General features: G+C 38.5%; 1 protein-coding gene across 1 annotated transcript in view; it reads left to right on the top strand.

Moving 5' to 3' along the window:
* The window catches only part of gstcd (glutathione S-transferase, C-terminal domain containing), a 42,985-nt gene extending 16,714 nt beyond the window's left edge, over window positions 1-26,271 (top strand). Inside the window, exons 5-11 of the mRNA XM_077570898.1 lie at window positions 10,531-10,646; window positions 10,953-10,997; window positions 11,083-11,211; window positions 20,073-20,206; window positions 22,817-22,847; window positions 24,543-24,612; window positions 25,991-26,271. Coding sequence (XP_077427024.1) covers window positions 10,531-10,646; window positions 10,953-10,997; window positions 11,083-11,211; window positions 20,073-20,206; window positions 22,817-22,847; window positions 24,543-24,612; window positions 25,991-26,172 — 707 coding nt within the window. The 3' untranslated portion in view covers window positions 26,173-26,271. The remainder of the gene's footprint in view (window positions 1-10,530; window positions 10,647-10,952; window positions 10,998-11,082; window positions 11,212-20,072; window positions 20,207-22,816; window positions 22,848-24,542; window positions 24,613-25,990) is intronic.
* The last annotated feature ends 637 nt before the right edge of the window (window positions 26,272-26,908 follow it).

Here is a 26,908-nt window from a genome sequence, read left to right as displayed (position 1 = left end):
AGACACTGGAGATTGTATTTTAAAATATTACAGCAAAAACAAAAAAACAAAAAAACCTTTATTTTCCCAGTCTGCAACAGACACTGGAGATTGAATTTTAAAATATTACAGCAAAAAAAAAAAAAAAAAAACAACTTTATTTTCCCAGTCTGCAACAGACACTGGAGATTGAATTTTAAAATATTACAGCAAAAAAAACAACTTTATTTTCCCAGTCTGCAACAGACACTGGAGATTGAATTTTAAAATATTACAGCAAAAAAAAAACTTGTATGAATAAATAGCCCAAAAAAATAGGTTCACTCTAATCTGTGTGAAATGGAAGATTTATGTGATGTTTATTCTCTTGTGTAGACACTTGTTTTGCGAAACACACCGGCGGGGGTGTCTGTTGATGCAGTATGAATAGAGGCGCCAGAGCATACAGTGCAGATAGAGCTAAAGCGGGGCAAGAACGACGGAGCGACAGCGGTAGTCTACGGTAGAGGAGATGAGACTCAGATAGTCTGACAAGAGACAACCATTATGAAGATAAACAAGGCCAGCGGTGAGGGCGGGGCAAAAACAACCCGGCTGATGAAGAGACCACATAGTTGTCATAGTTGAAGCATGCTGCGATCGTGTCCTCCGGGCTTGTTTTTGGGAGAGGACATTGAATTCCCATGTCTTCCTTTTTGGCTTCTATGAGCATGACTTAAGTTGAACAGGCAGAGCTGTCGTTCTTTATCTGGGTCCCTCCATTTTCTGATTTTAATCTGAGAAATGTGGAAGATGTTATTGTAATGGGATTGTTGAGAGTCTTCTGCCCAGATTTAGTTATAACTGTTTTAATTTCCTCAGTAGAGCTGGGTGAGTGTTTAAATGATGTTTAGGAGAGCTTCCTCTATTCCCACACCAATGGGCCATTTGTCTGGGGTTGAAGCAAATGTGTTAATATGATTTCTTTGTAAATCTTATCTTATGCTAGGTGATGTTGGGTCTGAGACCTACTATATTTCCACATCAAAAGGCCATCAATCAATGTGTATTGAATGCTGTAAAAGTCTGTCTTGGATGGGGGCTGGTGGCTGGGGGGGAGAAAGGGGCTAGGGGGAAAAGGAGGAGTTGTAATACTTTTTCAAGATAGTATAAGAATGATATGAGTCCGCTGAAAAGACACACTTGCGAGGAGCAGCTGTGCTTCTGTAAACCCGCTTGTGTCCGGAATATTCTGTAGAAATAAATCCTTCGAAGGACCTGTTCACCGATCTCCAGTCTGTATTCAGAAAATCAACATTCTCTCTACCCGAACAACAACGAACACGCGGAAGACAAAGATAGTCTTCTAACAGGATGTACAACGTAACACGGTTCAACGGCAGTGCAACATACACTACTAGAATTTACAACAATTGAGTGTGAATGCTGAGAGATGCTAATAAATCAGTCAACTCATGACTATAACAGGATAATACAACACGTTACATGGTGGCAAGATGTCTATCCGTCAATGTGTTATGCTGCATTAGAGGAAAGTTGTACCAGGGGGTATGCACGGGACCGCCCCAGTGAACTTTAACCCTGGAGAACCCAAGAACCCTTTTCTTCTTTGGAAAATTATGAAATATACATTAAATGACTGCTATAAGTTCACTGAACACCAAAATATGTTTTTTCAATTTTAACCCTTTTTTTTTAAAACTAGCTCAGAGTTGCTAATTTATCAAAATATATATATAAAACATACTCCTAGGCATTCTGTAACATGATATGAAATAGATTAACAAAAAAAACACAATTTTACCATCTGATGGTTTGCTGAGATGATGGTTTTGTTTGGATTGATTTGAAGCTCAACAAAACAGCATGTTGCCAGCCATCTTGTCACCACCACTCTGGCTCATGTAAGTGCAATATTCATCCACTAGATGGCCCCATGCAGGGGTCAGAAGTGGCACTCTGGACTTTTGAAGTTAAATTTGTAAAAAAAAAAAAAGAAGGTCTTTGTTATTTGATTAGCAGAATTTATAGGGGCCAAATTTGACCCCGTGGGTTCTCCAGGCTGAAAATCCAATTTGAGGTTGGATGGGGGGGCTTCATCAACCGGTTAAAATGTCACATCTTTAGGGACAAAGACAGTGAATGGCAAAACAGTACGCTAATTTGCACGATTATAAACATATTTATCTATTTATCCTAAAAGTAATTTAGTTATTCGAGAAAAGTAACGTTACATAATCTATCGGGATTTAGACCGACAGTTCACCAGAACAACAAACAATTTATCGGATTCAGCCATCTTTGTTGTTTACATTTTCCTCGAACGAAAATATTGTGGCAAACAATATGGTACGGGTAACTGGTTAGCTGTATGGGAAATCCACGGTCATTTGATGGGAGAAATCAATAACACACATGCAGAGATTATTACTTCATCATGTGGCAAAGTAGAATTATAAACCAAGTTTGAACCTCAACATCCATCCCATTTACTTTCCAGACAACCTGGTACGGTGTGTTTCCTACTGTCTTGAAAAAGTAAAGACGGATTGTTCAAGGGATTTTGGCCCTTCATCAGTTATTCAATAGCTCTGTCTGAAAGTAACAGGAGTGATTTCCCCCCCAGGCCCGCTTAAACCGGCGCTTGGATAATTACTGCATTTCATTCAAGCAGAGTTTTATAAATTTCCCTCAGATTATCATTGACTTGGTGTTGCGATTCCCGCGAGGCACGGTACAAATTACTGTCATCAAGAGCTTCAAATCAGTACTTTGTCGCTAGGTATTGAAATATCTTCCCACTTGGTGAGACTTGTTTCTCACTAAGGATCATAAGATAAGATTCTTCTTTTCATCGCAGTTTCTTTTTTTCAAGTGAAAGGCATTTGTACACATACTGTAGCGTTTATGACTTTTTCCAAGGAAGTGTCGTTAATTGACACTGGCGCCTTTCTAGGACACTGAACGTTCTTGAGCTTTGTGTTTAGAATCACTGAACTTTGGTCGGGAAGGCGCTTGTGCTGGCACTGTGGCTACTAATCAAGTATTTAATTGTATTATTATTATTTTTTTTAAAGGCAATTGAATGGACTACTATTTAAATAGTGCTTTTTTTAGCTATACTGTACTGCCTGGTCTCTCACTTCTGCATAGCAACTGCCTCAGCCAATCATCTCTCTTACTGTTGAGCTCAACTCACCCCCTTTTTTTCTTGGTGTACTCAAGGCTGGGCCTATGTAGGGCGGCCATCTTGGCCAATTGATTAGGTACGCCCAGGATTCTCGCCACTCCACTCGCCCAGGGCGGCGGCCATCTTGGCCAATTGATTAGGTACGCCAAGGACTCTCTCCCCCTCGCCCACCTGGGTCGGCGGCCATCTTGGCCATTTGACTACTACTAAAATTACTACAACTATATAAGTATTACTAATACTACTACGACTACTACAAGTACAAGTACTACTTACTACTACTACTACTACTACTACAACAAGTATTTGCTTACTACTACTATACTACTACTACTATTGCTACAAGTACTACATACACGCGTCTTTCCGCCTTGCAAGAGTCAGCAGTCCCATTCAAAATTTCCGCGGGAATTTTTCTAGATGTATATCATAACTCACCCATGGCCCATTCTATACAAATCAGACTGTATTGGAATTACTAGTATATAAAAAGAGTCGTTTCGAAGCATACCAAGCAAACATGAGTTTGACCTTTTTTTGGAACAGAAACACTGTTTTTAGATCATTTACAACTATGGTTAGGGGTTCAAACTTTTCATACAAGCGAGTATGAAAAACCTAAATAGGGACAGAAATGACAGCTATGACCCAAAAACACTATGAAATGTTTTCATTGTGGTGGAAAGAGACATCCTTGCTCATTGTCAGAGCTCGAGTGTAAAAAGGTTAGGAATATCATAAATTTGAGTGTAATTGCTCGGCTAATCGTCCATATGACACACATAATGATAGTAGCTAATTAGTAAGTCTTTGATTAATGCCTCATTTTCAAGCCAAGTGCACATCATCCATGCAGTGCCAAGGCAATTATATCAGAGCCATATTGAGTGTGTCATTGCGTATTATAAGTCACACTCAAGTGATGAGGGTAGCTCTATTCAGAGGTTTTATTTGTGGAAAGGAGTTTTTTTTTTGTGATGTTGCAGCAACAAAACGAGATTCACGGAGTCTTCAAGACCTGCTGGTTTAAATTTTGGTGCCAAACATGTTTTCTTGTAAGAATTGTGTCATTTGTAATGATTCACTCGTATCCTGCCAGGGAAATTTGTCGGATACATTGGATCCTTTTGTCCTCATCTGCTGCTAGAGAGAAGTACTTGAGAGCACAACATAGGCCATAAATTGAGTTGCTAGTGATATTTTTTATGAAATTTCCCCAAAGATGTATAGTCATACAGAACATTAAACATGAAGTCAATTTGAGCTAACATTATTGGAACGTGATTGTTTCTGGCTTTTAGTATGGTCATATTGGAGCAGTGTGGCCAATATATTTTTGTTCTTGACTGAAAATGTGGCTTTGACAATAAAAGACGGGTATGATTGAGTATTTTTTTTTAGGCTCCTCGCTGTACTTTTTGGTCAATTCCAGCCTGTGCTCTCTACTGAATGGTTTGCATTTGCTCTTTTCATCTGTAGGTTGTTGCTGATGTCACTAGCAGTCGTTTTGAGGTCTTTCTTTAGAGCTTTCAAAATGTGTTTGTCATTGACGGTTGTTGTTTTCCTTGGTTTACCAGTTGGACATCTGCTACTCAGTACACCAGTGGTTCATTTTTTTTTTCCAGGATATTCCAATAGGTTGTATTGGCTGTGGCCATATTTTGATGTTAAATCCAAATGCCTACAGCAACAACAACAAAAAACATTGTTTAAGCACAATGTATTTCCAATGTATTGGTGTCTGGTCGGTGCTGGATTTCACTTTCCTTTCTTCTCTTTGGTCCTTCCTCGGGTCTCTTGACGGCCTCACTACTCTGGCTGGAAGTGTTCGGTTTAGGTGAACGGTATGGGATTTTTTAATAGGTTTTAGGTGAACTAATGAATACACACACTCGCACGCACGCACACACGCACATACACATACTCACCCACATACAAAAAAAAATAAAAATAATAATTAAAAAAAATCTAAATAAAGGAGAGCAATGATGATGACATGTCAAATCAGTAAAATTACCGAATGAACAATACTGAGCTCTCCAAAAAAAAAGGAAAAAAAGCACAATGTATTTCCATTGTTTGAATGTGACTTTACGCTGTACCTATTTATCACCCTCTTTCACCAAGATAATGCTGAATGAGCAGGATTTTTAAATATTTGAATTATTCATCATCACTCCGCAGCTCGCTTCTGGAACCCAATTCCTTGAGACTTTCTCAGGCTCCACCGAAAAACACGCTTTGCAGCATGTTTACAGCTGTCACGCTCATGTCCACAGACAGAACAGTTTTCCCATTGGACCCGGTAAATCCACACATTTTGACGAGTCTCTGGCCATTTGTTTCTTTAAGCTGGTGCTGTTCATTTTAAGCACAATCCAGAGACACATTCAGCTTCACTGACGGGATGGATCGATTCCAAAGCCAAGAATCAAAAGTGTTGATGTTTTCAAAAAGGCACTCCGGGGACATGCCAGACAGATTGAACTTGGTGTACACAGTCAATGTCAGCCAAAAGGATAATGCTAATGTCATATAGTGACTTTTCTTGGCCGTAATGTTTACTATTATTCCATGGAGAACAAGGCAGAAACGGTATGTTTGCCGTCGTGATGTTTTTGGCTTTCATGGGCCTCTGTCCTGACATTTTGTGCGGTTTAAGACTTTTCTACTGTGGAAGGGTGTTGGACAGGCATTCCCTGTGTTTGCTTGTCTGCTTGATTTGACAAGGAAAATAACCCCAAGGGAATGAATGAGGCCTTAAGCCCTTGACAAATGATTTTAGACATTCTGACAATACATGTTTACTCTGGGTCATGTCGTCTTGAAAGTTTTGTAATTGTCCCAAACCACACAGTAATAGATTATTAAATCAAATGAAACTTTATTTAGCACCTTACAATTAAAACATCAATAATACAATAAAAAGAAAGGGCCCCCGGGACGAGCACCCGCCTGCGGGAGAAGACCAGCCATCCCTACCAGTGCGGGGATTAGAGATTAAACTGTATGGAAATTGAATATTGTGAAAACAGTGATCAAAATGATCGCAGTTACCAGCATCTGCATTAGAATTGAAATCCATGAATCAAGAAAAACAGTAGTTTCCAATGAGTTATAAATGTATGGGATAATCGACAAAGAGAAGTTTTTGTTTGTCACAAAATGTAAATTTTGGGCGTTATTATGTTAGAGAAAAGTCCTTTTTGAATTAAACAAATTTACCTTGGCTCTTGTTTATTGATCATTTGTGTTATATTATTCATCTATTGTAATCCAATTTGCGTAACATATCTTGAGCGCCTCTCAAAACCTGACCTCCCAAAAGTGAGTGTTACTCATTTTTGCCAACTTGGCCTCTTTGTTGTTATATTCTGCAACTTTTTTTTTTTTACCTTTTCTTAAGTAACTAGTAACTAGAAGCAAATCTGAGGCTCCTCCCAGATTTCAGATCCAAATTCCACCCACCTGACTGTTGACCTGACAAAATTGGTTACAGTATTTCAGTTTTAATCTGAGGTAATACTGTAAGGTATTTTTGTCTGAAATTGAATTTATTTGGCAGAGATAAATAGACGTAATGCCGTTTATACGTTTTTTTTTTTTAGGCCAAGCTGCACAGACAAGCCAGGTACACGCCGCAGCCTGCACGAGTCAACCTCTCGCCCGCATCTCCGTCTGGTCATGTTTTGACAGACATTCCTCAGCCGCTAAAGGGTGCATGTTGAGGAGTTTTTTTTTCCCTCTATGGGTTGACTTAATTAGCGTTCCCGTTTTTTGCTGTCATGGCGGCATTTTGCGAGTACACAAAAAAATGTCAGGGAAGGCAAAACAAACTTTAAGACTCACCGACAATTGAGGCTTTCTCCGAGAAGTGACCTTTTCTCCATTTTAAACTAGCCAACCAGATTATTTTTTATTTAAGGACTCCATGCTACAATGTTGAATATTTCTGAAGCTGTCAACTATTTTATTTAAAAAAATATATATTTTTATTGACCATATTCACCATAGCTCTCTTTCCGCAGACAATCTCTTTGGAGCTTTACTGTTTTCAGACGCTATACAGATTTGCCTGACTGGTAGGGTTACTGCTTTTACTTGACAGGTGACACTTTTGTGGAGATACTTGTAAGGAGCATATTTCCTCTGTGGCAGCAAAACGTGTAACGTGAACCAGAAGGAGACCCCCTGGTGGCTAATAATCCTACATTACCATTCAACTCCGTGTCATATGCCAGTGGTCCCTCGACACCAGTCCGCAGCTGAGGCCTTAACTGGTCTGCAGGCAATTCTGGTACCGGGCCGTACCGAAAGTTTGGGAATTAGAGATTTTTTATTTATTTTTTTTATCAGCAGAGCATATATGTCCCAATCAGGACTCTATGCCACCGCCTAGGGATGTTTGATACCTTTTTTTTTTTTCCAGACCAATACCAGTACAAGTATTCACTCATACAGAGTACCAATACCTGTAGTACTTTTGATATATACAATTTCATTTAACACAATAACAAAAAATTGTGAACCAAAACCTTTCTTCCTGACACAAATGATGATTAGCATGTGTCAAACTGCTGCAGTATAGCGCCAACTACTGCCGAGGAGGACTTGATCAATGTCAGGATTTTCAGGGCCGGCTCCCCTAAAGGTTTGCGTAGCCTTTGCGCGGCGCTAACCAGTATAAATGAAGCAATCCGGGAGCGTGTAATCCACTAAGCACGAACAGATGGGGAAATTCAGCACTAACTGCGCTGCCAACAAGATTGCGCCCCGGTGCGCCGGTCGTTTTTGTGCGCACTTAAATGAGGTCATATACATTTGGCAGAGAAATTACCCACCTCTATTCAAATGAGACTCATTGATGAACAGCGTCTAATTCACTAATGCCAACGGTAATAGCCACACTTAAGTTTGAGTGACGCAAACAACGTTTTTGGAAGGCTGGTGTAAACTTGGCGCTTCCTTGACCCTGTAGATCACACAAGTAGCAGCAGTGGTTGTGGCACGGAGAAGGCAGTGCCCATCTATCTCCCTTACACTGATCACACACAGTGCATATAGTGCCATTCGCCATGTGAGAGAGAGGAGAGGCGGGGGTTGGGGGTGCATTTTGCTATGTTGGTTTACAACACATGGCGTAACCCGGGCTGATCGGCGATAGAAGGGGGACATTTTGCGGTCATTTTCACGTGACAGACGCATAATGTATGTCCACACCAACCTCTTAAAATATAAAAATGATCGCACCAATAATTTGTATTTTAAGAACATTAACTCATTCAAACCCAAAAACGTGTAATTACGTTTTTTAATGCTTTGTCCTTCTCTCCCAAAAACGTATTTATGCGTGTTTTTTTAAATATGTTTTTTGCGCAAGCACATACAGAAGGCTTTGATGCGGCTTCTGACATGAAGAGGTGGCTTAAAACAATGGTAGTATTACAAAAAACCTAGCAGGTGGCAGCAGAGTATAAGAGATCAGTCAGGACCAAGTTGCAACAAGCTATTTTTCTCAGTGTTTTCTAAAGGTTTGTGATTAACTTAGCTAATTTCTGCAAAACGGAAACAGATACAAATATACTTTTTTTCCTGATGAAAGAAGAGATTCTAATCTTTCTTTTGGTAGGTTCCATGTTTTTATAGCAATATAACACAATATTCTGTGGGACTTGCAAAATTAGTCAAAATCCAGTAAAACAGCTGAGAGCGAAGAGGGTTGCTTGAAAATGACTTGGAGTGAATGAGTTAAATGAATGAATGAATGACGTTGTCGCCCTCTTCACAGTTTAATGGCGCTAAATGATGAAAACGCTTTTGCACCTCCTCGGTCTAAGTCCGCTTTGTGATCATTTCATCTTTCTTGCAACGGTTACTAAAGTGCCGTGTTCATGGCGCAAATCTATTGTCATTGTGTGGTAAATCAGGCTCTAATTTGCTCCCAACTGTCAAACTTTGTGGGCGTGTTTGCGCTGGTATAGCATTAGAGCAATATCCTTAGTGAATAGGATGTTAACAGGGAGCAAGCCGGAGTACCTGAAGAAAACTCTTGCAGGAAAGAACAGGATCAGGATTTGAACACTGTACATTAACCTCACACAGAGGTACAAACCACTAGCACACTTTGCTTCCAATATTCCATAATATATCCCCTTTAATTTTGCACTGCATACAATACAAAATACAGAATTCACAACAGCACATAATATTTTACTTTCACCCAGAATGATCATCCAATGAAATCAGTGCCATTCAAAATGCCACAGACACAACTTGGCCATGGCCTAATCTTCAATCTTCACGCCAGCCCTCCTTGCGTTAACACCAGCATTTCCCGCGGGAGAGAGACGGGAGCTGTCGGATCCCGCAGGGTTCGTGCTGGAGAGGCCCTTCGTCCCCTCGCTGTTTACATTCTAATCTGTTGATGGAGCTCGCCGATAAATCCTCGGCCAGTCCTGCAGAATCAAAGGCTAATGGAGGCACTCAGGGTTTAGTGCCAGCAGCTGTAGCCGGGGGCTAATAGACCCTTCTCCTCCCCTCCCTCCTCCAAGCTCGTGTCCAATCCGCGTAATGGCTGGGATGCGTCAGTGAATCTTCTCGGAAATTGGAACGCTGCTTTTTCATCAACTGTATTTTCTTTTCGGTTTACAGTAACCTGTGGAAATTCAGAAAAGAAAGTGCTTTCATAATTAAACACCTGGGTCACATCGCATTGAGGTTGAGGAGTGACATCATTTGATACGGAGGAATATTTGAAAATCTTCCAGCTGCTATCGTGATTAATAATGACTTGTAATAAAAAACTATTACATTGCAACGCTGCTACCCTGTGTATATTTTCGTTTGTGTTCCTTTTGTTACTCGTGATTGTACTTAATGACTATTTTTCCCTCACTCATTTCTCTCACGTCGCCAGCCAAAAGCAGTCAGTCCACAGGGGTTCAGAAAGCCTCCCCCGCGTGTTTTATATTTGTGACATTTCTTCAAACGAGCCTGTTGATTCTGTTGTTGTCATACCAACTAGCAATGAAAGTGCCATGTGTGTTGCCGTCCAACAAAAAGAATGTACATGCACATTTCTGCGAGTCCTTCCCTTGTTATCCAAAATAAACATTGAAAAAGTGAATCAAACTGTTCAGGACTATGTCGTCCCAGAAATGAAAAAAAGCAATGTCTGCACACAACATTGGAAACTCTGGAAATGACACATTTCTGGACACTAGTATCTATGAAATAAAATAGATTTCTTCTTCTTTTTTATATATATACTGTATATATATATATATATATTTTTTTTTTTTTTCCTTTTTTGATTTACAGCAAGTACCATCAAGTTCTTGGCCTTTTGTACTCTCTTGCAGGGAAAATGTCAAGCATCCGCACAGTTAGGAAGAAGCAGCAGCTGAATAACTTGGTTGCCATGGTGACCCAACTAGCCAAACCAGGACACACCGTGGTGGATTTCTGCAGTGGAACGGTGATTTTTATACTTTTTTTTTTAAATGTTGTTAATCCGGCTACCCCCCGCCCTTCATTTCAATGGGGGATTTCGACCCCTGGTAGCCCACCATTCATTTCAATGGGGGATCTCGACCCCTGGTAGCCCGCCATTCATTTCAATGGGGGATTTCGACCCCTGGTAGCCCGCCATTCATTCCTATGGGGGAATTTCGACCCCACTTTCTATTCTGTGATGATCTTTTACTATTACTGGCTGTTATTCTTTAATGGCATTACAGTACTGTCCTTAACTCCTTTCCCTTTTCCTTCTTTGTGCTCACAGGGTCACGTGGGCATCGTTCTGGCTCATGCCCTTCCACTGTGTCAGGTAACATTACATGTGCTTTGAATGGATAGATAATAAATAGTGAGCGGACAACAAATATTGACCAAAGCGTTGATTTTTGTTCCAGGTCATCCTCATAGAAAACAAGGAAGAATCTCTGATCAGGGCGCACAGTCGCAGCATAGAGCTCGGTCTAGAGAACATTGGCTTCATTCAGGCCAATTTGGACTATTTCACTGGGCCCTTTCAAATTGGGGTGAGTCTACCGTTTTGAACATTTGTATGTCATCGTGAATCTTTTGATGGAAACTTTGCTACTAATGTGTGTGTGTGTTTTTTTTTTGATGTGTCATTGTGTTCTGAAATTGTACAGTTTACTGAATTATATTGAGCTTAGCATTAGTAGCTAAAAAAAGTTAAGGTCAAAACAAATAATTTTATTGTACCACTAAGCAAGAAAGTGATGATCTCATGTAAAGTTAAGGTAGCACATTTTTTATTTTGCAAATCCATTATATTCGCCGCAGTATATGCTGTATCTACTTAATATGTATTTGTAAGCTTTTATGTTATATAATGATAATGAGTAAGTGGGTTAGCAAGGAAGTTAGCAAGTTAGCTTGTTTGGTGGACTGACTGGATTGTTTGTTTGGCTGCTAGCGAGCTAAGTTGCAAGCAATCAGACATTCAGGAATCCACAAAATCAGCTTATTACTACTAAGCACTGCTATTATTTCAACTAAACATCGTCAAGCCATGATGGAAGAACAAAACAAAGCCCTTTTGTTAACATTACAGAATAGGCCCTTTTTAACCTCTCAATGAATAATACATGAATCTTAATGACACAATGCAGTCATATGCAGGAGGTGGGTATCAGTGAAGCGGTACGACTTGGTGCCGATCCAAATAAGGATTGTTCGTCCTTGGCGGAGGTCCCTGCTTGACTGAGTGTCATTATAATTATGCAAAGCATCTAAGTGTCAATGCATGAGACAAATTGCCGCACATTGCACATTGCTTTACTGGAGATTGGAGATGTGTTTTTTCACTGTTATGTGTGAAAATGCCAGCCAGTGCTCATTCCTGTCTGAACGCACTCAGAGAGAGCTTTTCATTTCCTGAAGTGGCGCTTTAATCGCGAGCCTTTTAGAGCTCGCTTCTTCTGTCAAGCACAGCGGGCCACTGTTATTAAAGGAGGCTTGGCCTGAGAAACAAAAGGCTGAAGGAGTGTCAGGTGTAAAGTATTGCAGAGTCCTTGCTTATTTGCAAAAGGTGTCTCTTTGAATATACAAACAACATATTCCATTACAAGGCTAAACTGTTGCCATCATGTGACCTTTTTTACAGTGTTAAACATTCCGAACTTCTGAACGTTTTTGAACATTCTTAATTGTCATACATGTGCAAAAAGAAGTTCACCACTGTAAAACATAAAAACAATTTCTTAAGGTTTTTACAAGTAAAAAAAAAAAGTTCACTACTGGTAATCAAATAACAAAAAAATTAAAAAATCTAATAAATCTCTGTCACTCATATATTTCTTTGTCATATCAAAAATTGTTAATGGGTCAATGTGGCCTGCTTTAAAAAAAAATGTGTGTGCGTCCCTCTTTATCTGCTTGCACTTCCCTGTCAATATGATTAGTAAACCATGTAAATATAAATAAATAAATCTAAATTTTGTCGTGCAGCTCTAAAAAAAACAAAACAAATTGCCCACACCCACTCTCGTGTACACACCCGCACACAATGTACCAATAAATAATTGCAAAAATACTTAAATATCAATAATTTAAAATAAATGTGTATATATAGTATGCGCCAATAAATAGTACCAAAAGCTACATAAAATCTCGATATAACCAAAGTATCATAATCACAGGAGGCTTAATTGACAGCTTAGTGCTCCCTTGATATCCATTCAGGCAGTTCTCACTAGGTAACATTGTAAATGGTTGTCTTTCTCAATATGTGCCCTGCAATTAACTGGCGACTAGTCCAGGGGTATGCTTCTAAGGCTGAGTTAAAAAAATCGAATAATCAATATCGAATCGATTTTCCATTTCAAGTGTGATATTAATTCATAAAAACATGAATCGATTATTTTGATAGCTTTTTTTTCATAAATGAACAAGAAAATAGAATTTTAAAGCCCAATTATTTTTTGGGTATCTTACTGTTTTCTTGAAATTTTGCCTTTACGTGAATTTAAAAGTATTTTCTTACATTTATGAATGACCTGACTTGTTGCACTCAAAATCGTTTTAATTTATATGTACAATAATTGAATTAGAAGTTATAAAAACATTTTCATATAAAAAATCATTTAACCAGTTACTGCCTCTGCAAAATTTAATTTGGAATTTAATGTTTGTGGAGGTTTTTTTTTTAATCAAGACCTTGATATTTAAGAAGAATTGATGTTCTATAATTAATCAATATCGGATTGAAAAATATCAGAAAAAAATCTGATCGAACTGAACTCTTGTGAATCAAAATCGAATCGATTAGGGAAAATTTGAATCCATACCCAGCCCCTTAGGCTTCCATATGTGCACTACTATATACTGGCGACCAGTCCATGCTGTACACTAAATCTCACCCGACGCCAGAGGAAATTGTCTCTCGCTCGCCCGACAACAAACGTTAGAGAAAATGGATGGACCGTAGTGTCAGCAAAGCAAACTGTTTTGTAAGTGCGTTAAGAGTAAATACGGCTGCCAGGCATATCAGCTTTTATGCAGGCAAGCTGGCCATCGTTTGTCTTGCATCTTCATTTATTACATACACGTTTTCCACAGCGAGATGGCTGCCAAGACTGCAGCTCTGCAAGTGTGCGATTGTTCGGCAGAAGGATCCGCGGCCAAGTGCGCAAATTTAAAATGCGGGGACTTTGGTTTGATGAATGAAGAAGATTTCTTGAAACGTTTTTTTATGCTCTTCACATAGTGAATGTGAAATGTGTGTGCGTCGTCTTCAATCTGGTGGAGACGGAACATAAGGCCAAGGCTTGGGAAGAATGCTCGCTCTGTTTGCGATTGCAGAACTGACATCACCACCTTTGCCCTCTTGCTCGCCAGAGTTTTTTAATGCAACGGTACGTTAAGGGAGTTTATATCCCTCTGTGATTAAGGGGTGCATAGGTGGCCTATGCAGATGTATATACATGCAATAATTTAGTCTTTGGCCTCCCAACAAATTGCATCTCAAAAGGCAGTAGGGTGGAAGGTTGAGCACAACCCATTCGTTCCGTTTATTAACATTTTTAAATTATTATTGCAATTGCAATCTAAATAATGGAAACTGAGTTCACACAGGGTCAACCAAGAACTTTGACTTTTTAAATTGCTTGTACACAAATATAAAGTTTGTTCTCTGGAGTGGCTGCCCATCCACCCAGGTGTAAAATTGGACAACTCATTTACCTTTTGGAAGATGCCCACTTCCAAATAACGTGCGTGAAGTTGGTTCCCCACACCACGCAAAATTTGATGGAAATAGTCTGTTTTGTTTGTGCTTCTACTGTTTTGCAGTATTAGAATTATTTTTTAGGTCATCCAGAGTTCACCCAGCCACCCATCTATTGAGAACGGGGCCCGAAACGGGTCCATTTGTTTGTGCTGTAAAAATCTTCGTTTGTGCTGCAAGGGTTTTATAGATATTAAATACTTTAGTTTCTTGTGATGACGTCATCCAGCCCCTCATTTAATTTGATAAGAATACAAAATAATTTTTTTTTTTTTAAAACGTTGTAGCACAAACGAAAATTTTAACAGCACAATCTAGCACAAACAAATGGACCCATTTCGGGTCAGTTTCTCAATAGATGGGTGAACTCTGGATGACTTAAAAAAATAATTTCTAATAACTGCAAAACAGTAAAAGCACAAAGGAAACTTTTTATGGCACAAACAAAACAGACTTTTGCGTGGGGTGGGGGCCAACTTCACGCACGTCTGGGAGAAGATCTATTTTCAAGCGACAGTAAGCACAGTCATTCCTAAGCCAAAAGGTAAGCAGAGCTGCATTGTTGGAACCACAGATTAGCAACAGCTAACGGCGTATTAGCTTCTGTTAACTGTCCACAGTTTTTTTGCTCAGGCAAAAGCAATTAATATATTGCTTTGGTGCCATCTCGTGGCATTTTAGTGACAAGGAACTTTGTTGAAGTAAGTTGAGAAACTTCAATTACATAAAATCACACCTTTGTCGCCGTTGTGTTGTGTGGCTAAACGTAGGGGCGTCAATTATTAATGAATTTTTGCTTTTGTTTGGCAATAGAAACAAAACACAGAACTGAGATGTCTTAGTTGATCTCCACTTCGAGATCCACAGTGTTGAACTTTTTGGGGGTCATTTGAAAATGTATTTAACTTTCTAAATTCCCTCATTGACACAGATGGATGTTTTATATTCCCACACAAACCTCGTTATGTGCCATCTTGTTAGACCATCTGCTGTTTGTTGTCATTGGTCAGCACGGAGCAATTCAAGTGTCATAGCTCAGCCTGGAACATTCACCAAGTCCGTGCTTTAATTTGAAATACCGTGGCTTTTATTCTACACTTGTTCTACTTAGTGGGCAGTAAAGTGCACAGAATATTCCTCTCCAAGCACGTGGGTGTTTTTCACTGCCTCGTAAGAATATTTTGGTACCTGAGCTTCTTCCTAACCGAATGGACTCACCATCACACTACTATGCTTTTATTTAATTAGTTTAAAGCTGATAACTGTCAAGTTGTGTTGTGTATTGACAAAGCCTTGTATTGTCAAAACACAATGGGATTTATTTCATGTTGTCCTTTTGTTTTGGCATGATTGCAACATCTACTCAAGTAAATAAGATCCATAACAAAATAAAGCCACTAAAATAATTTTATTTTCATGTCACTGAATGAAGGGGTCAAATTCTGTGTATATTTCGGTATGGCTAGCATGTCTTTTTTTCTTTTTTTTTTCTTTTCTTTGGATAGCTCAATATTGTTCATTCGGTAATTTTACCGATTTGACATGTCGTCATCATTGCTCTTTTTTTTTTTTTTTTTGAATGTGCGTGTGTGTGTATTCATTAGTTCACCTAAAACCTATTAAAAAATCCCATACCGTTCACCTAAACCGAACACTTCCAGCCAGAGTCGTGAGGCCGTCAGGAGACCCGAGGAAGGACCAAAGAAAAGAAAGGAAAGTGAAATCCAGCACCGAACAGACACCACCCACCAGGCCACCAACCAGATTCTGTGTATATTTGGGTATGGCTAGCATGTCTAATGTACAGCATTAGGGCGGCGTGCGTGGGGTTGTAGGTTCGGTGACCATGTCGAAATGTCCTTGAGCAAAGCACCGAACCCCGATTTACTCCCAATGGACCAGGCAGCGCCCTGCATGGCAACAGCTGACCACTGGTGTGCGAATGTGAGGCATTGTAAAGCGCTTTGGGCGCCATATGGTGTAGAGAAAAGCAATATATAAAAAGCAGTCCATTTACCATAAAAGTGATGGTGCTGCTTGTTTTTGTTTTTTTTGTGGTAATAAAATTACTACATTTGATGTTATAAATGGAAATATACCAACAGATGCTTTAATTATTGATTTTTATTTACCTCCTTGAACCCATTAGTCTTCAGTAAGTGTTTGGTAAAAAAAAAAAGGAAAAAAAAGCCCATCATTTTCTGAAATAAAAATAATGGTCTGCGTAGATCCTTTTAGTACCCACACACGCTAAAAGCAGGCAGGAAAAACACATTCTACATTACAAGTGCATCCTGTTATTCTGTTCCATTTATTCTTTCTTTTTTTTTGTATCGAGACCATCAATCAAATCTGCCAAACAAAAAAACAAAAAAAACTTTGCTTTCAAAGTAAAAATATGAACTAACACTAACCATAGAAGACTTCAATTATTCTTAGTGTTTGTCTGCCTGAGCACGTTTTCCCACCACGAACATTTAGCTAATTTCAGGACATATGTTTATTTAAACCCTTAATTTTTACTAGCTGGTACTGAGGTGATCTATACACTTGGTGCAGATGCTCAGAATGGTACCACCTTCACCTCAATTTTGGCCAGGAAAAACTCTGCTTGTGCCAATTTTGCGGGCTCTTTGCGTGCATGGAAGAGGCTTGGCTGAAGCTTGACTTTGTGGGTTCTGGGCATGCTCATTGTGATTGCACTGTTGTTCTCTCACTGGCTGCGTTTCTGGCAATGTCGTTTTCAGACTCCCAGACGCCGAAAGACACATTCTTGGAAGCTTTGTTTTGTGGTTGTGTGTGTGTGTTGTGATAGGGCTAATTTCAGTACAGGAAGTAGGGAAGCTATTGATAATCACAGGTTTTCCTTTAGCGAATGCACAAAAGAACCACCTGGAGTACAAACAAGTTTTTGACAAATATTTATACTGATGCAAAGCCAAGTGTCGATTGCTTGTGGTTGGCAAAAATATGTCTATAATTTTCTTGGGGTACTTTCTTGATTAGAAAAAAAAATACAATCAGCTTTATATCAGACTGGCATGAATTTTCTATTCAATGCCAACAGTCTAAAATGCTTTTGTCAAAATACCCGAAGAATCAGAATTAAAGCCCGAAGAATCAGAATTAAAGCCCGAAGAATCAGAATTAAAGCCTTAAGAATCAGAATTAAAGCACAGCTGGAGTTAGCCCGTTTTGAGGGGGGTGGTCTTGTCTAATTAAATGAGCACACAGCTGACCCCACCCTCTACTACGGGTCCATTACTAAGTGGGGGTTGGGGCAAATCTGCATAACGTGAAAAATGCGTGTATTTCATGTTCAATCAGCTTAATATTTTGTCATTGTAAAATGTTACTTAGTTCTTTTATTTTGGATTTTTTTATTTTTTATTGTTTTGTTTGTTGTATTGTCCGGTAACAGGTAACAGACTGAGTTATGGTGTAGCTATAAGCGGAGTGCGCATTACATTGCGCATGTGTGAAAATATGTATTTATTTTTAATTGCTATCAAACAAAGTCGTCATTTGAATGGCGGCGAATGGAGTGCTCAAAGGGCCATTTTTAACTGTCCTAATAGAGTTTATAGGCAAAAAAAAATCACCATTGAAAACCTCGATAAGACGTAAGTGTACATTTGCAAACCTCTGTTCACTCTTCCCAATTTCCAGACCGAAAAGAAAGATCCAAACGGACGTAAAAGAGGCTAAATTTGAAAATTTCTTGAACACATTTATTTTGTCAATATCCTGAAACCGAAGAACCAGACGGAAGCATCACGAAGCTTGCCAGCGGACGTACGTGTAACGACACTAATGGAGTGATGGTCATTTAAGAACCTGCTTCTAGCCCCAATTGACCCCCTTCAGTGAAGAAAGATCCTACCGGTCTCTTGATCGCGTCCCGGTGTTTTGTCCTCAATCCAACTCCCAGTAAAGTGCACACATCAGCTAAATATCGGCTGACGTGCTGGATGGCCATAGTTTCAAACCATGGTCTTCGTCCAGCCATTCGTCACTTGTCTTGAAGGGGTCTGAAATTACTTTGTCCCCAACAATTAACAATGACATGTAGTCATTTTTTACAGCGTCTCTCTCTTCCTCCTTTGTCAATAAGACTGGTAGTTTTTGGATCGACGCATCATATGCAAGGGCAGCCATTCGTTTTTTCCGTTTCTGTCTGTTGCCGAACGCAGTCCTCGTAACTACAAAAAAAAAACCGCTTTATATCATCAACTTTCAAGCGGTTGAATTTGTCTAAATCTCCATGGCGAGTGTGAACTGGGAAGCTTAAGTTATCCGCCATAAAGTTGGCATCGATTGCATTTTAACTCCTTGAGGTGCCACTTCATCACCAAGACTCCCATTTTGGCTTGAGCACTTTGTTTTTGGAGTTTGCGTGCATGCAGTTTCTCTCTGGGCATGTACAGCGGCTAATGGAACTGCTTGCCTTGTATTTATTGATGATGTGACTGCTGACAATAGCACAAAACTAAAGGGGAAATGGACCAGAAAATTCCAATGCATTTTGGAACAAGGCTGTAATATACCAAAATGAGTAAATATCATTACCTCAGTATACTTTGTGACATTTTTATTTGGTGTTGTGCTGTGATATTTTTCCAATGTAAAATGTGTAAATGTACTGTTTCTGGCACCAACGTCCAGCAAGAAACAATAATGCCACCTAGTGGCAGAAAATTTACTCAACACGAAGCTATGACACTCCTTTTAAGTTTAACCGTAATTGTTAACTGTAACTTCATGAATTACTATCAATGAACTGAGATACAACCTCATTTAGTAACCATATTTGTCCACTTTTATTTTTATGACAAGAATATGAAAAATTTGAAAAAATAATTATTACACATTTAGAGTAGATATAAGGTGCGATTAAATTTACGATTAATCGTGAGTTAACAATGTAATCATGCAATTAACTCATTCACTGCCATTGACGGCCATAGACGTCAAAAATGAATTTAAACTATTAGTTTCACATTTTTTTCCACTGTTAACAAGAGTGTGAAAACCTAGAAAAAAATGTATTGTACATTTAGAACAGATATCATATTTGTGATTAATCTTGAGTTAACTAGTGAAGTCATGTGATTAAAAAAAAAGTTAAAAATTATAATCGGCTTATGTCCCTAATTAAAAAAAGAAAAAAAATCTAAAAAAATTAGGGGCGTCAGACGATTAATCGATTAATCACAAATTTTATATCTGTTATAAATGCACAATAAAAAAATTCTAGGTTTTCATACTCTTGTTAACAAAAGTGGAAAAAAAATTGAAACTAATGAATTTTTTACGTCTATACCATCAATGGCAGTGAATGAGTTAATTACGATTAAAAATTGTAAGCAACTGACTTTAACTGCCCTAATATAGAAACAGCATATGCAGTATGACGTGGGTATTAAATTAGTTTGAAGTTGACATTAAAAAAACAGCGTTTAAAAGCATTAAATTAGATTTGATAACTGCCGAAATTCTGATATACCTTCTTTTTTTTCATAGCTCATATTATGATTCACCACCATGTCCAAGTTACCAGCACACTGGGGCTCCACAAGCGGCCGTGCATCATCGCCTACGTTCAAGGACGACACTTTAATTGCATTGTTTTTGTGTTTGCGACAGGTTGCGCTCCACGCGTGCGGCGTGGCGACAGACATGGTGATGGAGCATTGCATCCAGGCAGGCGCCTCCTTCGTCATCAGCCCCTGTTGCTATGGCTTCATCCAGAACGCTGTCAAGTTCACCTTCCCGAGGAGGTTTGTTTCTAGCACCCGCAGCTGCCGTGCCTCAGGCTCCCTATTTTAAACATGTGAAGTGCTTGTTTTGGTGTTAGAAATGTGCAGGTGCAGTGGAACCTTGGTTTACACATTTTCGAACAGTTGGGGTTACAAGCTAAATTTTCAAAGAAAAATTTCCTTGGTTCGCTTATTTCTGCTTTTTTTGCGCCGAGTAAGCATCACTCTCTATGTGCGGCACACATTATCAGTATCTGACTTTGTTTTTCTCTAAATTAGTCCTTCGTATGGTCTAAAGAAAGTGACAACTGGGCACAAAAATACCCTAAAACTTATAAATATTTTTTTAATATTTTGTCCTTCACTCCCAAAAACATATTTAAACGTTTTTATGTTTTTTTTTTTAAATGCTAGAGCATACAGAAGACTTTGATGCAGCTTCTGACCTGAAGAGGTGGCTTAAAGCGATGGTGGTTGCTACAAAAAACGGCCAGCATGTGGCAGCAGAGTATAAGCGATCATGTTGCAACAAGCTCTTTTTGCCAGTGTTTTCAACAGGTTTGTGATGATGAAACTTAGCTATATTCTAGTGCTAATTGCTGCAAAACTGAAACAGATACAAATATACTTTTTTTTTCCAGATGAAAGAACATTCTATGTTTTTATAGCAATAGAACACAATATTCTGTGGGCCTTGCAAGATCAGTCAAAATCCAGTAAAACAGCCTGAAGCGAAAGGGGTTGCTTCAGTTAAAAAAAAAAAATTAAAAAAAATTTAATTTTACAAAAGTAATAGATACGGTAATCGCTTCACACATCTTTATCGACACTGATGGTTTTAGTGTTAAATACATTTTGATTTTGAAACATTTTCAAAGTGGTATTTGCATCCATATTTTTTTCTGTATGTTTTAACGAGCTATCCTCCTTTGTTGTGTTAAAAAGAAAGAAAAGTCAAACCTAAATAAAAATGCATCCTTTCTAACCTTAAACCCCCATAGATGAGTAGTTCATAAGATTTGAAAGACTGATTAAATTTAAAACGCACCTGCCTGACTCAATCCCGCTTTTACTTTTTTTGGTCTGTTTTTTGGTACTGTTTTCTTACCCTCGGGTCACCTTCCGGCATTCTTCTCAATATTCCGCAGGTGTAGACATTCCAGACACTTCACACACACTTTTTTTATGATCTGTGAACAGCCCTTCTACTTTCAGTTCATTTAAAGACTTTCCGCAGAACATGAACAGTGCTTCTTTTTAATTAGCCTCAACCACGTGGAACCATCGCAAACTGTCTTTCCTGCCTTAGGGGTGTGGGGGCGGAGGGGGTCATTCAACAAGCTTGTGACCTGATGCTCGTTAGTTTCATCAAGGCTGGACTCACTATCACTAATTCAAGTCTGTTTCCAGGGAGATTTGATAAATGTCAGCATGTGCAGATTTCTTGTTCAAAACCGTAAAGAAAAGATTTGGGGCATCGCAATATAAAAACAGTTTTTCTTTTCACAAGAGAGTTTTGAAAATGTTCAAAATCTTGCCGACAAAATAAACTTTTTTGAGACCAGTAAAAAAAAAAACTGTTGGCGAGCGACTTATGCGACCTTGAACGAACCCTGACGATATATTTTACTCTAAAAAAGACTAAATTCGGTCCCAGTCTTAACAGAGTCAACTTTAGACTCAGAACAGAGTAAAATATTATATGTAATTTGAAAAAATAACATAAAAACTCAGTCTCAGGAACAATCCCACAACCTTCAGCATGGGAGACGACCACTCTTATCACTTGAGCTATGCCACGCCTACTGCTGGATAACATTGCTGGTGTGTCCAAAAGGAGACCAAAATGGTTGGATATAACAGGGATGTGATTTTTCCACTTTTTTTATCTCCCCCCCCAAAAAGAAATCCGAATTTTTTATTTTTTTTTAGTAGTTCATTGTGTATGCACATGACTCCGGCAGATAACATCTTCTGCTATAACAAAGACATTTGTGGTATGCTCTAATATGAGTTACTTTTCATTTGGTCATGATACAATTATTTGTTCATGAAATTTGAACTCTTCAACATTATTTATGTGTTAACTTAGTAATCACATTAGTTAGATATGATGATATTCTCAGTGATAGTTTTTAAAAGCAAAGGCAGTCCAATGTTTTTGAATGTGACTGATTTTGAGTTGACTAAAACTGCCATTTTATATGGGATAGTTCAATATACATTGAAAATTTATGCCGTTGTTTTGTCTATTTCTTTGTCATGTGAGTGCATTGAAAGTACTTAAAAAAACAGAAAACCCTGGACCTAGCTGGGTGCCAGCGGCCCCCAGACCCCCGGCTAAATTTTCAGATAATTTCACTTTGGTCAAATCACATCCCTGAGCGATATAATGGCACACAATCGAACCGGCATGGCTCAGCGAGTTGATTGGCCATCTCCCTTCTTTCCTCAACCCTTGAGTGATTTTTATTTTTTTTGTGTCTGTGCATTTTACTCCCCTCCAAATGTAAAGTTTACTCTAGTTTAGACTGGAAACGAATAGTAAAATTGAATACAGTATAAATCCAACCTTAAAGTCTCAATTATTCATTGCACTAACCAATTCAACTTCCTCTTGTTTTTTTACAGCAAAAAGTTCCAGGAGACACTGATTTACAAGGTAGGTGTTAAGATGGAGTGATGTTTCCCGCCCCCGCCCGTTGCATTTGTCATTCACTTACACCGAGTAGAATATTAACTACACACTGCCCAGCTACTTTTTTGGCTCTATAATGTTGCACTCCTGCCCAAATAAATGAATCTCCAGCAGTGGCGAGGCTGGCTCTCTCTTTGCTGAGCGAGGCCCCTTCCACATGATGATGAATAGCCCCTGTCAGCGCCTCCGGGCGCTAATCTGTGGAAAAGACGTCGCCGCAGGTGCTCGCCGCGGCAACCTCGTGTCGCAACACAGAATCTCCTCTGGCTTGCAAGCGCTGCACAGAGAGAGAGAGAGATATTTCTGCTGCTGGAACTTGCTGAAGTAGACCGTTAATTAGCAACCGAGGCATGCCGTGATGAGAAATGACGATGCATTTGAAGGATATTTGAGCAGGGGTGTGTAGACTTTTCATATCCACTGGAAGTTAGATCAGTGCTTATCGCTGATTTTTTTGTTACAAAGAGGGATATCCACCGCATCTGTGCTGGCGATTGGATGTCAAAGATTGATGTGGTTTAGTGTAGATGACCAAAACTGCCCAAATTAAAAAATAAACAAATAAATGACTAAAGGTGAAAATAAACAGATATACATACAAAATATAATTCAAAAATTTAATTAACTCATTCACTGCCATAAATTCATCTGAACTATTTCTATTAGTTTAACGGGTTTTTTTCTACTTTTGTTAACAAGAGTAAGAAAACCTAGAATTTTTTTTATTGTACATTTAGAACAGATATAAAATTAGTGATTAATCGTGAATTAACTAGTGAAGTCATGTGATTAATTACAATTAAAAAAAATTATCACCTGACGCCCCTAATTTTTTAATAATCTTTTATTCTTTTTTTTTTTTTTATAAAAAGATTTTTTAGGCAATTCATTTTAGTAATCGTAATTAATCGCATGACTTCACTAGTTAACTCACAATTAATCACAAATTTTATATCTGTTCGAAATGTACAATTTTTTCTAGGTTTTCATATTCTTGTTAACAAAAGTTTAAAAAAAAAAAAGTTATGGAAATAGTTAAAATGGTTTTTTGACGTCTATAGCCGCCAATGGCAGTGAATGTGTTAAAAAAAATTAATATAAAAGTCGTGGTGACAGTGGACAAAATAGCCGTCCTTTGCTGGAGCTCTCCAAGCAAGCCGGCGAGACTTCCTTGTTCGCTGACCCGCTCACTTGACAAATGAAAGGTCCAACCCAAGACACGCTTGGGACCGCCTCCTCATTTAAATAACTTTTCGTCCTGACAGAGCGTGTGCAGCATGAAATAAATGAATGTGAGAGCAGAACGTTTTTATTTCTTGATGGATATTTAATTCTATTTCTATTTTTATTTTGTAAATGTCATTTTTTTATTTTTATTTTTTTATTTATTTAGTTGGTATATCTTGTTCTGAATGCCTCGCCCTCTGTGGAGCTGGACAAAAATATTCCCACAAAACGCTCTCCGAAATCTTGTCAAAAATCCTCCCACATGAGTGGAAGTTGTTCAAGTTACAAAGTGGGCCCAACTCTTTTCTTTCCAACGATGACTTCCTGCAGGTGTCCTGGCCCGTGACCGTATCGTTCCTTTTGCTTTCATATCGAATACAAAATAAGTGTAATGGAATGTGTTTTTTCTCTCTCTCTCTCTCTCTCTCTCAGGAACACATGATACTGTGCCGCTTTGCCGACCAAACTGCTCCCCAGCTTCCTCCCGAGAGGCGACTCATAGGTACCGCCTACGACATGTTGACACTGTCTAACTTTTCTCTGACGCTTCCACTCCCATCGGGGCTACACAAAAGGACACATTTAGTGACCCGGCGTTACGGGTCGGTAGCGACGCCGCAAAGCAGCTGCGGTGAACAGCTGCCACTTGAGTGCTGTCAGATTTGTCCCAGTGTCACTGTACAGCATTTGTTCATGTCGAGGGGAGTAGGATTGTTTTACACGTCCTGCTGTTTACTGTTGCTGCTATGATTGACTGAAGCTAATCGCTAAAGTCTGTGGACGTTATTCTCGATTCTTAACTTTGTAGCCCACAACACACAACTCTTATTTTGACAGCTATCCGGTACTTAATGATTACGGGTTTATTCACGAGAGTTTCATCGTTTCCAGTTGATGGCAACTAAAAAATATCACCCAAAGTTGCATTTGCATAACGTAGTCGAGCCCCCCATCTTCAATTTGTCCTTTTTTGACAATTTTTTTTTTACGACAAAATCCTTTTTTGTATCAACTGTTTCCAAACGAAAAATATATTAATAATTATTTATATGTTTATTTTTTTTTAATCTTCTGCAAATCCAGTGGAAAAGAGAGCTTCCATCAGCGTGGATAGTTTTAAGGGATTGCAACATCCTGTCCTATTGTTGAATCAAATATGTTTCTTATTTTTACTCAAAAACAAAACAAAATTATGTTGAAGCAGTTGACATAAAACCTAGGAATGGACGAGTACGGGAACGATACCTGACCTTATATCTAGGTATCGATATCCATCGGCCACACTCTTGTTGCCAATTTATGATCAGGAACTACAAATTAAAAGCATAGAAAATTGCCATTAATTTCATGTAATTTTAAGGCAAAATGCTGTATTGGAAAATGTAGATTTTTCTTTAAAATGATCTGTTATTGTTTTTTGGAGGGGAAATTGTATGTAGCAAAAGTATTAGTGATATCAGTACTTGGTATTGGTGACTACTCAAGAGTTGAGAACTCACACTGGTATCGGTCTGAAAAAAGTGATATCGAACAAAAGTGATATAATAATAATAAATAATAACAGATTTTATTTGTAACGCACCTTAATTTTTTTAAATTAATCTCAAAGTGCACAGCACAGGCAACAATAAAAGCAAAAAAAAAAAAAACACAGTAAAACAGTCAATAAAAAAAAGTGATACGAACATCCCTAACAAGATCAATAATAAAATAAATATATTTATTTTACTATTAAAATATATTTTAAAATGACTGTTCTGCTACGCTACGCTACATCGTGTTACGCTACAATACGTTATGCTATGTCACGTAACATTATGCTGTGTTTGTTGTGTGATATGTTCCATATGTAAAATCTAACAAATTAATATATTTGGCAGGGAAGCAGTGCATGGGTTTAGTCGACTTGGACCGGTCGTGGGGTGCGGAATCACATGGCTACCAGGTGCAAGTGATGACCATGGAGCCGGAGACGTGCTCGCCGAAGAACAACATGCTGGTAGGAAGGCCCAGCGTGGAAGGTGACCCTCGCAAAGAGTGTGAGGGTCAAATGGCAACTTGATTTGCTTTTTTTTTTTTTTTTTTTTTTGTTAAAAGGCGACACCCGGCATCACATTTGGATCAATAAAGAGGAGGCTTGTTTTTAATGCCGCCATGTTTATTTTGTGTTTTATTCAAACATTCAATCAGTTGAAACCGTTTTTGGGCAGAACTCTGGAAAAAAGACGGTCAAAACCAACAAAGTTAATCAGAAATCGGTTGTCTGTTTTTTGTCTTTTTAGTCACTTGCTAACAAACAACCATCAAAACAAGTTTGTTATTCCCCTTGTTCCAGACTTTCGTTGCAATTTGGAAATCAGTGATAAGTTTTTCATAATTCTTTATTCTTTTTTTTGTGTAGTTTTTATGTGATCCTGCTAACTTGCTAATTCCCTTTTAGCTGTTTTGATCCCGATTAGAAATTAAATTTGGTTCTTGATCAGCAATTTTCTTTTAACTCATTTGCTCCCAAAAACGTATAAATACGTTCTATTTTACAATTTTAAGTGTCCCAAAGACGTATTTATACGTTGTTTTGTGTTGTTGTTTTTTAATGCTAGAGCATACAGAAAGGTTTGCTGCAGCCTCTCAACTGCAAAGAAAGGTTGAAGAAATGTCAGTTATTACACAAACGGCCAGCAGGTGGGAGCAGATCATAGGAAATGAACCAGGCCATGTTGAAAAAACCCTCAGTTACTCAGAATTCTAAATAGATTTGTTAATAATGATGAAACTTAAACATATTCTAATGCTAATTG

Source organism: Vanacampus margaritifer, chromosome 7 (genome assembly GCF_051991255.1).
Source record: "Vanacampus margaritifer isolate UIUO_Vmar chromosome 7, RoL_Vmar_1.0, whole genome shotgun sequence".
Taxonomy (NCBI): domain Eukaryota; kingdom Metazoa; phylum Chordata; class Actinopteri; order Syngnathiformes; family Syngnathidae; genus Vanacampus; species Vanacampus margaritifer.
Note: the sequence above shows the minus strand (reverse complement) of the source record. Positions and strands in the feature narration are given on the sequence as shown.